Genomic DNA, 18011 nt, shown 5'->3' with positions numbered 1-18011 from the left:
TCTCTCAGAACCAGGCGGAATTAGTGGGCACACTGGGGGCACGAGCCTGTTAGAAGCAGAGGGGCATTCCCGGAACCCCTGGTGTGAGACGGCAGGGCCCCCCCCCCCCCCCCCCCCCCGAGACCTCAGCACCCCACCCCGTGCCCTGAGGACCCAGGTCTGCCAATGGATGATAGAACAGCTCCCCTGCACCCTCAGGAATTGGTGTCACTGTGCAGTATCAGATCCTCACGTGGTACAGTTCATACGTACCTGTGTCATGTGTCAGTAATATCTCAATGAAGCCGGAGGGGGAAAAGCTGGTGTCAGCGTGCTTCCAGGCTACTGGCATTCCAGGAAGGAGGAAGAGTGTGCTGCACTTGCGGGCATTTCCCTTGGGAAGGAAATAAGTAAGACTTTGACACTTCACGAATAAGCATCACTCTTTCCGTTGGCTCCTGGGGAACGTCTCCGACCCATGTCCCACGAGGGAAGGTGGATGGACATGGCTGCCTGCAGTTGTGAGCAGTTAAACCATTGGCATTTGGCAGGCGATGTTGGAGGGAGACACCCCGGAGGCCGCACTGGCGTTGACCTTTCCCGGGCACGTGCCTTGGGTCCTTAAATGAACAGGGTGCTTCCTGATCACTTCCCGCAGGCCAGGCACTGCTGTGGGTGCTGAAATGTGACCATGAATGACAAGACAGAGTCCCGCCCTCTTCTAGCTCATGTTCTCGTTGGGGTGACAGACAGCGAAGAGGGTGAGCGGTAACAAGTGTGTTAGGTAAACCCAGGGCAAATACTGAGCAGAACACATCGGGCGAGGAAGGGGATTGGAGCGTCGGAGGCCTTGCATCGGGCAGCCTGCACATCTCCACCGGCGCTGGGATGCTTGAGTCAAAGACCTGAAGGAATGGAGAGCTCTAGCCATGGAGGCACCTGGGGCGGGGGAGGGCGGAGAACATTCCAGACAGAGGAAAGAGCAGGTGCAGAGCGAGGCAGGAGCGTGCCTGTGTGCTCAGGGGACAGTGGACAGCACAGCACGGAGCCACATGGAGACGGTGTGGCCAGTGAGGAGGCACGAGGGGGCGGGGACGTTAGCAGACGAGGTCAGCGGGCACGGGGGGCACGTCACAGAGCCCTGAGGGTCAGGTGAGGGCGGTGGCTGTTGCGCTGGGTGAGAGGCAGAACCGTGAGTGGATTTTGAGCCGAAGGGAGACGCGACCTGGCTTATTTTCACAGGCTCGCTCTGGCTGCTGTGTTGGAACATCGATTTGGAAGCGTCAGGCCGGGGCAGGAGCAGGGAGATTGGCTCTGAGGTTATTACAACAAGACAGGAGGAAGGAAGGCGGCTTGGACGAGAGTGGTGGCCGTGGAGGGTAAGGAGTGCTCAGGTTCGGGACATATTTTGCAGGTGGAGTTGATAGGATTTGCTGGTAAATTCAAGGCAAGGATAATTCCAAGGTCTGGGCCTGAGGAGCTGGAGGGATGGAGTTGTTAGTGAAGGGAATGGGGAAGGTTACAGCTGTTGGCTGGGGGTGTCTTAGACTCGGGTCAGTGGGGAGAGCACGGGGGTAGGAGTCAGAGGAACTGCTTGTCGCCTGGGGGGAGGGCCGAGGCAGCGGCTCAGTTTGGACCTGTTCCGTGTGGGTGCCGGTTAGGCAGTTGGTGATGCAGGTGTGGAGGTCAGGGGGCAGGTGCAAGCTGGAGAGACAGTTTGTGATTCATCCTCACATAGTTAATATTTAAAAGCATGAATCTGGATGAAGTGCCTTAGGGAGTGAGTGTGGATAAAAATAGAAGAGGCTCTCGAATGGATCCTGGGGCATGTTGAGGTGTAACAGTGGGTTGGTGAAGAGGAATCAGCAGAAGGCACAGGAGCGGGCAGAAGGTCAGAGGCCCACCAGCAAGCACAGAGCCACGAGAGGAAAGGGTTGGACGGAGGAGAGTGGGGGCTCTCGTTAAAGGACGGGTTCAGGGAGGAGTGAGAAGGGACCACTGGATTGAGGAGCATGGCAGTCCCAGGAGGTCTTGGGAAGAACAGACTGGGGGAGGCAACAACCTACCTCATTGGCCTGCAAGCATTGCCAAGGAGGGGGTCCACCGACATCTACAAATAGATAATCACTTGCACTCAGATCCTTGGGAGGTGGGCCGGTGGGTAGAGTTGGAGCACTTGGCCAGGGGTCAGCCCCCGCAGCAGGGTACACACAGCCCCCGAAGTCGTGGTTGGATGTGCGCGTTCATTCACTGAACACCCCACGCAGCCGTGCGTTCATGGAGAGAGTGCTTAAGCACAGCTTGAGACCAGTTAACCCTCATTCCTAATGACTGGAGTCTTTAATGAAGTTGTATTCTAGAGGGAGTTAACCGAGTCATTATTTACACGCTGTGATTAGAGATTCCCCCCTCTACATTGTTACAGGTGGTTAAAGTAGCAGTAGCCTTTGGAGGGAGTGGGGCGTCCTCAGGCTGAGTCTCGGGGTTCGATGGATGCACTGCTCCCCATCCCGTGCAAGGAGACAGGCGCACCTGCTGCATAGAGGTCCAACCCACTCCGTGTGTGCAGATGAGAAAACTGAGTCCAGCGGGCATTGGCATTTTTGGTGGAGTGATGTGGACGTCGTACCCAGTAACAAAGTTGTCTGACTCCTGGGCACCTGGCATCACCTGGGACTCTTCCTCCAACGTGGCCAGAAATGACAATTGTCCTCGGGCCTCAAATCTACTGATTTGTTATTTGGTTGCACTGTCTCTGGCTGCAGAGTTTCGTGGGACCGGTTCCCATCTTGGAGCTGGAAGAATGGTTTCCAGAACAAACGCATCGCTGGAAGTTGTGTGGCCTCAGGCATGCCGTTCGCTCCCTGTGTGGATGGGGTCCCTGCTGTGCACCAGGCCTGTGCACACAGGGCATGTGGATGTGAAGGGGGCTGTTCTGTGCTGCGGCTTCTCCCTCTGGGCCACAGGGCTCTTGTGAGCGCCGGATGGGATGGGGTGGGTCTAAGCACTTGGAGGACCATCTGGGAGCACCCAGAGGAAGAGAGTTGCTCTGAAACCGCCCCAGGCAGGCTCTCTGGGTACATTGGACTGGCCAGATGCAGTCACAGGGACGAGGAAGAACGAAGCAAAAGGAAACTGAGGGTAGTGGAGGGCAGTGGTTTACAGACTTAACCACTTGGCGCTGTCCCTTCAAATTTAGTCGGATGTAGTGCATCGGTTTCCCGCTGTCACAAATTACCACCAACGGGGTGGCTTAAAACAGCAAAAGTTTGTTCTCTCACAGTTCTGGAGGCCCAAGGTCCAAAACCAAGGTGTTGGCAGGGTCACGGGTCTCCGGGCTCTGGGGAGAATCTTCTCTATGCCTCTTCCAGCCTCTGGTGGCTGCAGCATTCCTTGACTTCCAGCTGCATCCCTCCCACCCCTCCCCGTGGCCATGCTGCCGCCGCCCCTTCTCTGTGTCTTATCATCTCTGTGTCTGCCCACGCTCCTGTGTGTCCCTTTAAGGCAGGGTGGGGAACCTTCCTTCCGCCAAGGGCCATTTGGATGTGTATAACATCACCCGAGGGCCATACAGAATTATCAACTTAAAAATTAGCCTGTGCCCGGACGGCGTGGCTCGGTGGTTGAGCATCGACCTAGGAACCAGTAGGTCACGGTTCGACTCCCGATCAGAGCACATGCCCGGGTTGTAGGTTCGATCCCCAGTGTGGGGGTGTGCAGGAGGCAGCCGATCAATGGTTCTCTCCCATCGTTGATGTTTCTATCTCTCTCCCTCTCCCTTCCTCTCTGAAATCAATAAAAATATATTTAAAAAAAAAATAACCTGCTATAGTTGGTCAGACATTTAATTAACTCACCCCTAATGGGTTGGCAGGGCCAGACCAAATGATTTCACGGGCCTTCTGTGGCCAGCGGGCGGGATGCTCCCCACCCCTGCTGTAAGGATTTCTCATTGCCTTAGGGCCCACCCAGATAACCCAGAATGATCTCATCTCAAAATCTTTAATTATTTCCATCTACAAAGAACCTTTTTTCTAAATAAAGTCTCATTCATAGGTTCTAGGGATTAGGATGTGGGCATATATTTGGGGGGGGGGGCAGGGGCACCATTTACCCCTCTACAGGGAGAAAGAAGCCCAAATACGTATACGTTAGACCAGTGATGGCGAACCTCTGACATGCGTGTCAGTGCCATTTCTGATGACATGGATGAAACATTTATGTTATTTAAACTATAAATATCGCGAAATAATATTTTTTCCTCAAAGGGACACACTACCCAAGTTATGCTCAGTTTTTTGGCGAAGTTTGAAACCCCAAGCTCAAAAGGTTGCCCATCACTGCTAGACCAAGCTATGCATATCAGAGAGAGCGGTGTGTGTGTGTGTGTGGGTGTGTGTGTGTCTTGGAACCCTGTTTAATACCACCCTCCTCATTCAGACCTCATGAGTGCTTTGGGGGCCACTGCTAAGGAACCCCTAGGCCTTTAAGGAACACACTTTGAGAACCATCACCTTAGTGAAAGGCGAGGGCTCTTAGGGAATTCCTTGGGCAAGAACCCGCTTGGTCTGGCTCCTCTCCCAGCATTCTGGCATGAGGCGTAGCCAGCGACCACAGACGCTCTGTACTTGCTGAGAAATGGCCTCTCGGCGCCCGGCTTTAGATTTTATGTTGAAGTGTGACTCGGGCTAAATATAAAATTCATAGCATATCTTGAGCAACTATTTTGTAGTTATCTATATATAAATCTGTTTTACAGAGACACAAATAGAATAGATTGTGGAGTGTCAGCGTGCAGATAGATTCCGAGTGCTTTTCACTAATATACCTAATGATTCGTGCTGAGAATATCCAAGGGCTCCACTGTACATTTAAATGGATATAATTAAAATAATGAGCTCTATTTTAAAAAATGATAGATGAAAAAAAAAATTTTTTTTTGCAGAAGTTAGAAGGAGCTGCGCCACTAATTCAAAGTGATGTAAGTACTCCTGCGATTCCATTGTTATTAGGACGCCTAATTAAATGCAAAGCAGCCGAGAAAAGCAACATTTGTGCTTGTAAATCTAAAGCATGAAGCCGTGTCCTCCGCGCAGCAAGGCCTCAGGGGTGTCACATGTAAGGGAGCGTATGTTGTGTGCCATGGTGCCTGTGGGTGAGAGGATGGCTTCCGTGGCTCCCAGTGTCAAGAGCAAGAGTCGCCTGTGCAGGGATCGCCTGTGCGAGGCGGATGGGATGCTCAGAGAGAGGCTCTAACTGCATCCCCAGTGAGCAGGGCAGGCTCCCGGAGGTGGGGATGTCATCCTCATAATGACAGCTGCCACCCATGGAAACCTGCTCTCTGCCAGCTCCCTGGCTCATCTGCCCCCGTCCTGGCAAGGATTATGGTCCCCCTTTAGTAGAGAAGGAAACTGAGGCTCAGAGAAGGGAATCTTTTGCCCGAGGTCACAGGGTGTATGGATGCCCAGCCTTTCTGACTCCCAACAGCTCCTCCCTCTCAGCAGGACGTCATGATGCTAGTGAGGTCCTGGAGAGCAGAAAGGGACACTGAGTCCGTTCAGATGGCACGATCAAGTGCTCACAGGACTCGGGCTGAGCTTCCAAACACGGCCAGTGAAGGAAGGGCTGAGGTAAGGGGGCCCTGCCCTGCCTTGCCCATGACCTCCGCTGTGGGGAACACGGGCAGGTTGGACACCCGCTCCAGCGGGCCTCTTGGCTGGTCTTGGGAAGCAGAGCTCGGGGAGGCCAGGGTTGGGACCAGCGAGGGCCAAGCCAAGGAGAGTCCTCAGCTGCCTGCCCAGCATCCCCACCCACCCCTGGACCTGTGGGCTGTGTTCTTGCTGGATTGGCGTTGAGGGTCAGACAGACCCTGGCTTCCAGCCTCGGAGAGGGCAGGATTGGCTGACCATGCGCCTCTCTGCATCACAGCGCTGAGGGGTGGGTGCTGTGTTTACCCATTGTATGGATGTGAAGACTGAGGCTTGGGGCTGGGGATGAGTGTGTGTGAAGTGACTCATGCAGAAACCCACTGCTTGGGAGGGGCAGTGCTGAAATTTGGCCCCCGGATGATCCGACTTCAAACCCTGGTGCTCTTTCCATCCCAGGTCATCCCATCCCATCCTGCCAGGCCTTGAGCCAGCCTCTGCTCCAGTGCCTCAGGGCCAGGGAGCCCCACACCCCAAGCGTGCCCCTCATTTGGCTGGCAGGAATATTCTCCCTCCCTAAAGCCATAGCTGTCCCTTGTAACTTCTCAGACCTGTTGGTCCTGGTTATGCTCCTGGGACTCCCTGAACTCAAAGGCTTTTGGGGGGGGGAGGGGAATAGGCATGATGCCCTCCCAAGGGGGGCTCTGGACCTTAGCAGAGGGGCTAAGATATCTGGGGAGGCAGCAGCAGCCAGAAAGCCAGGAGCCTCCGTCTTCCTGCACACTCGCTAGCACCTTGGTCCTGACTCTGTTCGGATGCTGAAGGGCAAGAATGGTGACATGGGGGCTGCCCCGGAGCAGGTGGGCAGGCTTCCCCCTGACAGTTTCTCTCCCAGTCTAAGGATGTTGCAGCTAAGAGCCAGGATGCCTGCATCAGTTCTTGGTTCCACTTCTTTGTACCCATGTGACTTTGGACAAGTTATTTCACCTTGTGCCTCAGTTTCCTCATCTGTAAAATGGAGATAATGCCAGGACTTAACCTCACAGGCTGTTCCTGAGGGTAAGAGGAGTCCATGTGTTAGAGCAGTGCCTGGTACATAGGACAGTTTATTGAAGTGTTTCTTAAATAAATAAAGGAAATGAACACAGAGGATTGAATCATCCGGTTTTACGTTTCCCACCGAGGAGAGAAGGGCATGAAGTCAGACAGTGTCTGGCTGTGATGTACCAAGCACACTAGGAGGCCTCACTGGGCCCACCGGGTGCCGAAGATGTTCTAACAGTTTGCCATTAATAATAGTAATGGCGAAAGAAACTAGAAACACCAGTCAGAAAGGATATATGCACCCCTATGTTCATAGCAGCACAATTCACCATAGCTAAGATTTGGAAACAGCCTAGGTGCCCGTCAGCAGATGACTGGATCAGAAAACTGTGGTACATCTACACAATGGAATACTATGCTGCCATAAAAAAGAAGGAATTCTCATCATTTGCAGCAACCTGGATGGAATTGGAGGACATTATGCTAAGTGAAATAAGCCAGTCAATGAAAGAAAAATACCACATGATCTCACTCATTTATGGATAATAAAGAACATTATAAACTGATGAACAAAAAGATAGATACAGAGACAGTAAAGCATCAAACAGACTTTCAAATTACAGGGGGAAGGTTAGGGAGAGGTGGGGGAGATAAGAAATCAAACGAAGGACTTGTATGCATGCATATAAGCATAAACAATGGACGCCAAACTCTGGGGGGGTGAGGGCATGTATGGATGTGGGGTGGGGGGGGCAATGGTAAGATATGTACACATATAATACCTCAATAATAAAAAAAAAATAATAGTAATGGCGGCCGTGTCTTGAGAACGGGCGAAGGCAGGCACTGTGCTCGTGTTTTTCTAGCCTTGGTGGATTGAGACCCACGTGAGAAGCGTGTTGGCTCCATTTTGCAGATGGGAGAACTGAAGCTCAGAGGTCCGGTAGCTGGCTCAGGTCACACCAGCAATGACTGACTCCATAGCCCTTGCCAGTGGCTGGTGTCCCCTTTGCCTGCCTTTTCATTCCTAGCCGGTTCGTCTGAGTCCTGGCCTCCTGTATTAGTCAACTCAGGCCGCCATTACCAAGTACCATAGACGGGACACTTTCTCCCAGTTCTGGAGGCTGGAAGTCTGAGATCGGGGGCCAGCAAGGTTGGGTGCTGGTGAGGACCCTCTTCCTAGCTGGCACACAGCCACCTTCTCTCTGTGTCCTCACACAGTGGGGACAGAGTCAGAGAAAGAGGGATCCCTCTGTCTCTCTCCTTCTGAGGCCACAGTCCTGTCAGATTGGGGCCCCACCCTTATGACCTTATTTAACCTTAATTACCTTGTCAAGACCCTCTCTCCAGATACAGTCACGTTGGGGATTAGGACTTCACCATATGACTTGGGGGTTGAGGAACACAATTTAGTCTATAGCACCTCCAGTGGCCTTTCTTTGCCCCCTTGTTAGTTTGGGGGTCTCCTGGTTGGCCTCTCTCTCTCTCTCTCTCTCTCTCTCTCTCTCTCTCTCTCTCTCTCTCTCGGCTCACTTTCTTCACCCTGGACAGAGCTGGGAGCTGGGAGGGACAGCGGATGTGATAAAACCCATGCTGTTGTGATCGGTGAAGCTGGAACCCAGGGAGGAGAAGGGTCTTGTCCAAAGTCACACAGCAAGTCCACTGTGGGTCCTGGGTCAGAACCTGGGTCCCTGCTTCCCCGTTCGTGTGCCAGTGGGTCTTGCCCGAGCGGGCCTGGCGTCTGGGCCTGGAAGATCGCCCTGCAGACGCTTCCCTGGAGCAGTGGAGAAGGCTGGGCGCGGCCAGGGCAGCAGCCCTGGGCCTGGACTATGACTTGATTTCCCCGTTCGTGCACATCTCAGCTTCCCCACCTCAGAAACAGGAGCAGTGGTGACAGGCTCCTGCCAGAAGCATGAGCGAGTCCTTAGGATAACGCCGTGCAGGAGCGAATCGCAGGGACCGGGCTTCATGCCTTGACCTGCCACCCATCTTGTGTGTGGCCCTGGGCCAGTCCCAGCTCTGCTCTAGGCCTCAGTACCGAGCTCTCACCTGGAGGATGGTTTCTGGTACTTGAAGAGCCACTTAGAGGCCAGCGTGTTGGGCGCCAAGTGTTGGCTCCAGGACATCTCCCCCGAGGGAGCCTCTCTGGCTTCTCGTCCCCCCATCTGTGACACTGGAGAGGGGAGAGCTTGGATGAGGTCTCCAGGCCTCCTGCCAAGGAGCGAAGAGAACAGCACCAGACACTTCGCACATCGAACCGCGTACACGCTTGCTGCTGCCTGTGGCGGAAGGGGGATTGGCAGCGCCAGCGTCAGGGGTGGGGCGCGTGTTAGAAACGTAGAATCTCAGGCCAAACCCCGACCTGCTGACCCAGAATCTGCGTTTTGCCAAGATTCTCAGCTGATTTATGTGCAGCTTGAGAAGTTTATTTCCATCAGCCAGAGCCAGTTTCAGGGGTTCCCGGGCACAGGTTCCCCATCTGTAAAATGGGTGGTGGGGGAGCCAGGCTAGCCCAGTATTTTCAAACTGTGTTCCTGGGAGCCCCAGGGTTCCCCGGAGGACCCTCAGGGGCAGCCATGGCCACGTGCTTCAAGGAGAGGTTCATGGGACAGGTGGGCCTGTAGCTAAAGATGGTGCCACCCCCCTGGGCCTGGGGGTGGGCCTGGGGTCCACACTGAACAGCCTCTCTTCTTTCCCAGGGAGCGCTTGAAGCGCAGCCAGAAGAGCGCCAAGGTGGAGGGGCCGGAGCCCGTGCCGGCCGAGGCCTCGCTGAGTGCCGAGCAGGGGACGATGACGGAGGTGAAGGTGAAGACAGAGGTGCCCGACGACTACATCCAGGAGGTGATCTGGCAGGGCGAGGCCAAGGAGGAGAGCAAGGCGGCCAGCAAGGATGGGACCGGCGACGTGCCCGCCGAGATCTGCGTGGTGATCGGCGGCGTCCGCAACCAGCAGACCCTCGGTGAGTGCTTGCCCTGAGGGGGTTGGGGCCGGGCCCAGAGTCCTGGGCAGAGAAGGCCCCAGATCTCTGCCCCTCCTGGCTGAGAGCCTGTGGTGGCTGCCCTCTGCCCTCAGAGAAAGAACTGGTCTCCTTAGACTTATCTTTGCCAGCTCAGCTCTAGTCGAGAGCTCTCCTCTTTCCACCTGACGTGACAAAACACCACGCATCCTTTGAGACTTTAAGTCAAATGCCTGGAACATTCTGCAGAGGGGTGAGTCCCTCATGCGTGGGGCTCCCATACCCCAGGGGCGTCTAGCGCAGCCTGCATTGTCCTGTGTCCCAAATGCCTGTGGGTATTTCCACCTCCTCTGCTGGACTGGAGACTCCCCGGGCAGCTTCCAGTGCAGGTCCTGCTCAGAGCAGATGCTCAGTCAGGATCGGATGGGGGACGGACTGGTACCTTCTTCCCCTGCCTCTTCTGGTCTGGGCCAGGCTCGGAGGAGCTCTGTGGAAACAAGCTTCTTCGACATCCTCCCTCCCCTCACTTCCCAGCAGGAGCCAGGGGATACCCCTCGGGCTGCGTGCATTCCTGCCAGGTTCTGCGAGGCCCGGCAGATATGTTTATTTAGCACAAGGAGGGATGAGCCAGGCAGACAGGTGGCGGGGACCGAGTCCAGCTGGAGCGCCCACACCCGACGTGCAGAGGGGGCTCGCTCCTCAGCTGCTGCCGACTGTAATGGGTGGGGAGACGGGCTCCGTGTGGCCAGCTCTCTGGGCATACCGCATGCCAGAAATGAGAATTTTCATGTGAATTCCTTTGGCTTTAAATGTTGGCAACTAAATGCTCCAGACAAAACATGTCTGTGGGTCAGAGTCATTCCATGGGCCAGAGGTTTGCAAACCTACGTCTGTGAGATAAAGTCCACATGCCCCGGCCTGGCATCGCGGCCTCCTCGCCTGGTCTGTTTCGGAGTGCCTTCCTACTCGCTTCCCCCGTTCAGTGTGTTCTTAGAAGTTCTTAAGAAGTTTTGCCGTCTCCCTCTCCTCTGCGGGTCCTTCCTGGTCCAGCTCTAACTCATTCCTCACTTCTAGCCTCCGTTCAAGGTGGGGAACTTCCCCTGTGTCCGTTTCCCTAGGTTTGGCTCACGTCCTGTTGCCTTGTCTTTCCAACCTTGGGAATGAGCCTCGAGCTCCCTATTCGACCTGTTCCTTTGTTGGCTGCGGCCACCGTCAGCCCCACCTGGGTCCCTGTGGCATCCCGCTAGCAACCCTGCCTCTGTGTCTCCCTGCCTTCACCTGCTCTCCTTTCTGGCTGCCAGGGGCCTTGGCCAAAGCAGGACACTGAGCATGTCACGCCGTGATTCTAAAACTTGGGCTTCCCCAGAATGTGTCTAGGGGATAGCACCAAGAATCTCCATAACCTGAGCCTTGGAGCCTCATTTCTTATTTCTGATCTCCCCGGACCTTTCACTCCAGCGCAGTCTGTTCTGCAGCAGTTCCTGCCCTTTCCCCTTGCTGTTCCCTCTCCTTGGAATGCCTTGGCCCATTTCCTCATGCCCCAATCCAGCCCATCCTTCAAGGCCAACTACATTGCCGCCTCCTCCCAGAAGCCTTCCTTGATCTCTTCTGGTCAGAAGTGCCCCTGTCTCTCACTGGAGCACTTCTCATTAGAGGTGCCTGATCCATGCTCGTCTGCCACGAGGTGAGGAGCTCTTGGGAGTGGAGCTCCAGGACCTGCCCCTAATGCTCTCCGAGCCAAGCCCTAGCTTCTGGGAAACAGGGTTGACGTTGGTGCTGAAACTGTCAGGATGGGGCTAGGTGATGCCTCAGAAATGAAGATCCCAAAAGTTAAAAAAAAAGCAATCTTGGTAGCTAGAACCCACAGGGCTTTATTTCTCAGTCACACAACATGTCCATTGTGGGTCAGCTCTAGGGGCTCCACTCTGCTCTGGACCGTGGCTGAAAGCAGCCATGGTAGGGCATGCTGCCACCCTGCGTCAAAGGGAAAGAAAACGCGCAAGGGACTCACACTGGCAGTTAACCTGCTGCAACCCGCAGTGAGAAGTGCTAGTTCCACGCAGTCACGGGCCAGAACTAGTGACGTGGCCTGCCCAACCTCGGGGAGGCCGGGAAATGCCATTGTCGCATGTGTCAGAAGGAGGATGAGCCCGAGATACTCGGTGAAGAGCATGAGGGACTTCGCCCAGTGCCACGTGAGAGAAGACTCTTTTCAGGGGCCTGTGTCTGGCCTCCATCCATCAGTATTCATTCCCCAAGGCTGAGGGCTGTTAGCCACCAGATGTGTTAGTTCACCAAGGAGAGGACATGTCCTTGTTCACATGGGGTGGGGGTGGGGGTCGGGGGGTGTTTTAAGACTCATTGGACCCAGTAGCTCTTTAGGCCCTTCACCAGGAGCTGCCCAGAAGGGTAGTTGGATTTGAACCTTGGGGTGGAGCTGGAAGTCTGGATTCAGCAGGGAAAGCCTGGAGCAGCCATGCTGGGGACATATGGGGAGCCCTCCCTGGGCCAGCTGCCTGCACAGTGAGCGGCCTCAGGGCCTTGGCCTCATGCCAGTCACCAAGCTGGTTTCCCTTGGCCTCGCTGTGCCTTAGTGTCCTCTTCTGTTAAATGAGGCATGCTCCCTGTCCTGGCTGCTGCAGGGGTGTGGGAATCACAGGAGGAAGCGGAAGGGAACACTGTTGTGCCGCGAGAACGAACTCGTCTCCTCGGATTGGGAGTGAATCCAGGCTCTGTGGCTCAATAGCTGTTCTACCTTGGGCAAGTTACTTGACCTCTCTGTGCCTCAGGTTTCACTATTGCAGATTCATTGGGCTATTTGAGGATTCAGTAAAAATGATCTATGTAAAGCGCTCAGCGTTGTACTTAGTAAATGGTTAGCTATTGTTAGTACTGGTATTCATAGTAGAAAGTACCTCTTCAAGGGGAAGGGGTAGTAATATTTCTGCGTTTGTCCAAGTGTAAGAGATAAGCCAGTGTGACAGAGAGAAAAGAAATGGAGAAGAAACTTGGGGATGAAATATCAGAAGACGGGGGTTTCTAATGGGGCCTCAAGTTTTCTCATCTGAAAATTAACTGATCCAGTCCCTCCCGCTCCTTCCAGTACCGCCTCCCTAGAATTCAGGAACTTTGAGTATCTTGTGAAGTTGCCTGCTTTTGGCACACACTTGTGAAAAGGTGTAAAAGCCAATGACAAGTTAGAAAGGGAACCACCTTTTTAATGGAGCCCCTACCAAACAGGCCCAGGGCGCCCCCTGCTGGTCGTGGCCGCTCCTCTCGCATCCATCCAGCCCGACCTTCCTGGAGGGTGTAGTTTCTGCCAAGGGTCAGGCTCAGAGGAATGTGGCTTGGCCTCAGCACCAGGAAAGAAAAGCATCGGCAGAACACAGACACACACAAAAGTCAGTGTTAGAATTGAACCTTTTGAACTCATCTAATCACAGGATGGCAAGTAAATTTTACCTTGTGGGCCAAGTCCAAGTCATTGCAGCTGGCTCGTTGGAGTCTGTGTTGAAGCTTCTAAAGGGTGGCAGGATTGATTGTTGATGTCTGCCATGGCTGTGGACGTGGGCGGTGGGGCTACCCATGCCATGGATGTGATCCCCTTGTCCCCTTCATTTTATAGAAGGGCAAACGAAGGCCTGCGGAAAGAAAGAGAGCCGCCCTGAGGCCCACAGCAGGTCCGTGACTTTCCTTCCACTTTGTGGAGGCCCTGCTCCACCTCACAGCACCCCCGCCCACTCACTTCTGGAAGGGAAGGACTCCCCGGGGTCTCGCCTGGGGTGGAGTGCTGGGTAGAGCCATCCCTTTAAATGAGCCTGTGCCACGAGGCCAGGCGTCGAGGAGCTAACATGTTCCCAAGGCAGTCGGCAGGGGAGAGCCGGGCTCTGGGGGGCCAAGGGCCTCCTGAGGGCCATGCTCGGGGCTCGGAGCCGGGCTCTGTTGCTGAATAGAATAGCAGGCCTGTTTGGTCACCCGTCCTGTGTGCCATGAGAGAACCTCCCATTTGCCTTCTCTCGGAGCTCCATCCCCCTTGTCCCCCCCCCACACCCATGTCCTCACTGGCCCTTCAACCACCATCAGACAGACAGTGCTCCCAATGACACAGATACTATCCGAGGCACTTCCCATGGATGAGCCCAGGTCACGGACACGTGGGTGGCATTTGGCAGCTTCTCAGGCTGGGAGAGTCAGAAAGGGCGTCAGTGCCCGGGAGGCTGGCTGGCTGCCAAGCCTGTAGCGGTTGCTGCTGCCTCCCTGCTGCCACCCTTGTGCTGAGAAGGGCGTCCCTCCCTCTTAGAAAGCACGTCACTGCCACTGGTATGGGGCTTAGGGGCAAGACCTTGAGCTTCCTTATTGAGCGAGAAGAGCAGGGATAATACTGACGGTGACAACTTCGTTGGATAAAACCGGAAGTGAGCTGACAGCTGCCTGTTCCCTCCTGACGAGCCACAGGCAGGAGTCTGCACAGCAGCCCCGAGGAATGGCAGGACCACACGGGAGGTTTCGGGAGCTCCTCTGTGAGGAGTGCTGATAAACAAGGGGCGACCACGCTACTCCCCAGTTCCACATCCATGGCGTCGCTAGTTGACCGCTGCATACTGTCCCAGCGAGGCACCTCAGAACCCTTGCTAACACAGCGTACCAAGAAGTCACGGCCGGTCCGCCAGAATTGAAAAATCTGAAGTAGAAAACCGCTTGCCATCCTTGTCTTCGATGGTGAGGACAAAGCAAGCTGGGTTTGCAGCGATCGGGACCTCCAGCCCGTGGAACATTTTCTGGCTCAGAGAGAGAGGCATGCCCAGGTCCCATCGTGGTGGTCAGAATGTCTGCCAAGCAGTGGGTGCTCTTCTCTGTGCTGTGAGGCTCTTGGTCCTTCACCCAGAGAGGTCACATGGGAAGGAGCCCAGGGAGAGCCCCAGGTGCCTGGAGACCTGGTGGGTGGTCCAGGGCTTCCCTGGTGCAGGTGACCAGCTGGACTCTTCCTCAGCGGAGGGGTGTGGGGTGTGGGCCAACAGATTATTCCCAGAGAGTTAACTAACTCAGTGTAGGGAGGAGCCTCATGGCAGAGCTAAGGGCTGTTTGTTTGGGGAGGGGGGCTGTGGGCTGGGGAGATGATAGAATCTCTAAGTATTTTGGTGGAAGGGGATGGAGCGGACACATTCCAAGCAGCCCCAGCCAATAGGAGGTAGTTACCAGGAGGTGATTTCAACTCAGTAAAAGGAAGGACTTTGTGATTATGGGAACCATAACCGGATATAGACCTGCGAGGGAGGGAGTTCCCTGGAGGTGGGTCAGCAGACAGGGTCACTGTAGGGGTGCAAGAGGGGGAGTCAGGGATCACCTGGGAAAATGGCTCCTGCGAGGATGTTTCGAGGCAGCGAGCAGCGAGCTGTGAGCACCAAGGAGTGGAGGGCTGCCTGGGGGAAGAGGGGCAGGAGGAGGAGGAGGCGGAGGAAGAGGAGGAGGAGGGACTGGATCAGTTAATTTTCAGATGAGAAAACTTGAGGCCCCACCTATGGAAGGAGCAGCATAAGAGTAGACAGCCATTCAGACAAGGCCACGTGGGTTCGGTCTGTGACAAACCCAGCAGCCAAGGTGCCAGGGCCTGCTTCAGAGTGCCAGCTGATAGTTCGTTTCCTGTTTCAATAGGCCGTTGGCAGGGCTTGGTGCCTGAGCTTGCCAGAACCAACACTCAGCTCTTTGCTGAGCCACCCAGAAAGGAGGGGTTTGGCCACCCTCCCAGGTGCATCTTGTCTCTGCTGAAGACTCTTCGTTGGGATGTCCAAGGTGGGGAGGGGATCCCAGTTGGAGGGTCCCCATTGGAAAAGGCCCTAAGGCTCTAAGCCAAGAGACTCAGTGTCTGCCCGGCTATGGGGCCTTGGACAGACCCCTCAACCTCTCTGAGCCATCCTGTCTTGGTTGATCAGTGACTATAACAGAATCTGCCGGTAGGTTCACTGGGACAGAGTGAAGTAATAGGCATGAAAGTGTTTTTTAAGGGGCCAGGGGAGCATTTGAGATCTTGCTTCTCGGCATGTCACCAGGTAGCTCAAATAAACTCAAATAATCTCTTATTAAAAAAAGTGGGGGGGGGGGGCAGAAATGCAAAACAGATACCAGTGGGATTAGCCGAAGCCTCAGACACATCTGGGGTTACCTCTGGAATGATAAGACTCTGAAGGACCTATGGCTTCACACTTTTTTTGTTCAGTATCTCCTACAAGACTTTTGAGAAACGATATTCTCTTTCACATTTTTGTGTTGACATCTAACATTTTAATCCAACGTTTACGTAATCACAAAGGGTATAATTCCTGGCATATCGTGTAAAAATGTGGCATTTGAAATAGAATTGTGAACCACTCTTTTAAATGTAGCCAAGATAACCCAAACCCCACTGCTACCCGTATCTGCCGTCATCCATTTACGAAACCTATGAACAGGCCCATCTTTAACAGTCAGAAATTTTACATCTTTCCTTTTTTCTCCTTGAACTCATATTTCCAGTCCACTTCCCCCACAGGATTTTACCCTAATGTAATATATTTTTTATGCTTGAGAGTCTTTTATTGATCACTGTTTCACACTCATCTCCCACAACAAGATGTATGTAAATTGAAATTGAAATTTCTAAAAAATACGTTGGGATCATAAAGCTCTATATTTTAAAACATTTTCCCCCCCCTCAGATCGAGTTGTTATCAGCATACAATTTGCCAAAAACAAATTTAGAGCGATCGTAAATGTGCAAGTAAAATGTTATCGAAAACACACCTTTTCATAAAACGGATGGGCTTTCTGTTTCAATTGGTTCATGTTTCTGTGAATTAATATTTCTTGTATGTTGAATGAGACAGGATTCAGCATTAACTTCATTCCCCTGTTTCGGTTTTCATAAGTGCGAGTGCTTAGAAAGCTTGGTCACATAAATCAGGAGGCAGGGAGGGGTGGCGGTTTGTATTAGCAGCGTCACTTAGTTCTTTAACTCCAAGGTGTCTGTCCAAAATGACATTTGGGCGTCTCGTCAGACATTATTTTTAATGGTCTCTCCACTGACAACTCCATTAGATCTTCAGTTTTGTTGAGAGCTCAGACTTGGAAAGCCCTGGAATGACAAGAGGAATTGTTCCCCGTCACTAGACCCGCTTCCTAAGTCCGACACCCGATGTTTCAGATCTCGCCTTTGCGGGGAGCCCTGGGATGACAGCCGCCCGTGGAGGGCACACATGGTGGGGTTGGGTGGGTGGCAGAGTTGTCATGTCACCCAGCTGGTGTGGCTCGGTGCTTGAGCATCGACCTGTGGTGCTCGTGGTTCAATTCCCGGTCAGGTCAGGGTACATGCCCGGGTTGCAGGCTCCATCCCAAGTGAGGGGTGTGCATGAGTCAGCCGATGGATGATTCTCTCTCATCATTGATGTTTCTATCTGTCCCTTCTTCTCTGAAATTAATAAAAACATATTTTTTAAAAAAAGAGTTGTCTTGCCCGTAATGTGGGAGAAGGTGAAGGTGAGGGGAGAGGAGAGGAGGGGGCCCCCTGCCTGCTGCCACTGCTCTGTCGTGTTGCACTTGGAAGTGTTTTAAACGGCCTGGGCTCCCATATCCTCAGGGGATTTGCACTCTACTCGGAAGACCCTGGTTCAGAGGACATTTGTTCAGAGGCCAAGCCCCAGGGACCCTCCGGAAACCCACACGCCCACGACTTACCTCTCCAGGCCCGCCCTGGGCCAGCTCCTGTTTCATTCTAGAACCCAGCAGCCGGCTCCTCCTCGGCATTTGATGTGCAAGCAGCGGCCGCCGTGATGCTCTAAGCTAAATACAGGCCTGCCCGTTGTGAGGGGCCATGCTCTCTGCCCCCACTCGTGTTTTTCTTTCCTCCTTCCCCTCTCTGGAGTTCTGCCTGCTGCATTTTGTGTGCCCCGAGACGTGTCTGAGCTTCTCTAGAGCTGGCTGGGTGCAAATGATGGCGCTGAGGGTTGCTCCCCACGTTCTCGTCCTCAGGAGACCTCTGCCTGGGGATCACCACTTCTCCTTCCATGGCCTCGGGATGTCCCTGCTGGGCCCTGCTGCCTCTTCGCTTACCGGGGACAAGACGGCCAGTGGACGAGCCCTGCCCCTTGAGCAGAGCTAGCAGTCCCCGGAGGCATCCCCGCAGGCACTGGGGCCTCCTGGCTGCCTGTATTGGGTGCTGGCTGAGCGGGCCCCTTCTTGCCTGTTTTCCAGGGTCCTATGAGTGTGGAATCTGTGGCAAGAAGTACAAGTATTACAACTGTTTCCAGACCCACGTACGCGCACACCGAGGTGAGTGGTGTGCCCCTAGGCAGAGTCAGGGGACTCCCTGTTCTCTGCCTGGTTTTCCACCTGGGCCCCTCCTGGGTGACTACAGA

The 18011-nt window shown here is 54.2% G+C and overlaps 1 protein-coding gene across 1 annotated transcript in view; it reads left to right on the top strand.

Annotated features, from left to right (window-relative positions):
* ZNF618 (zinc finger protein 618) overlaps nucleotides 1-18011 on the top strand; it is a 59456-nt gene that overhangs the window by 9632 nt on the left and 31813 nt on the right. The window contains exons 3-4 of the mRNA XM_028130734.2: nucleotides 9368-9627; nucleotides 17848-17925. Coding sequence (XP_027986535.2) covers nucleotides 9368-9627; nucleotides 17848-17925 — 338 coding nt within the window. The remainder of the gene's footprint in view (nucleotides 1-9367; nucleotides 9628-17847; nucleotides 17926-18011) is intronic.

The sequence above is a fragment of the Eptesicus fuscus genome, chromosome 15, assembly GCF_027574615.1.
Source record: "Eptesicus fuscus isolate TK198812 chromosome 15, DD_ASM_mEF_20220401, whole genome shotgun sequence".
Lineage (NCBI taxonomy): Eukaryota > Metazoa > Chordata > Mammalia > Chiroptera > Vespertilionidae > Eptesicus > Eptesicus fuscus.
The sequence above is the reverse complement of the archived record's forward strand: the minus strand, read 5'-3'. Positions and strand labels throughout refer to the sequence as shown.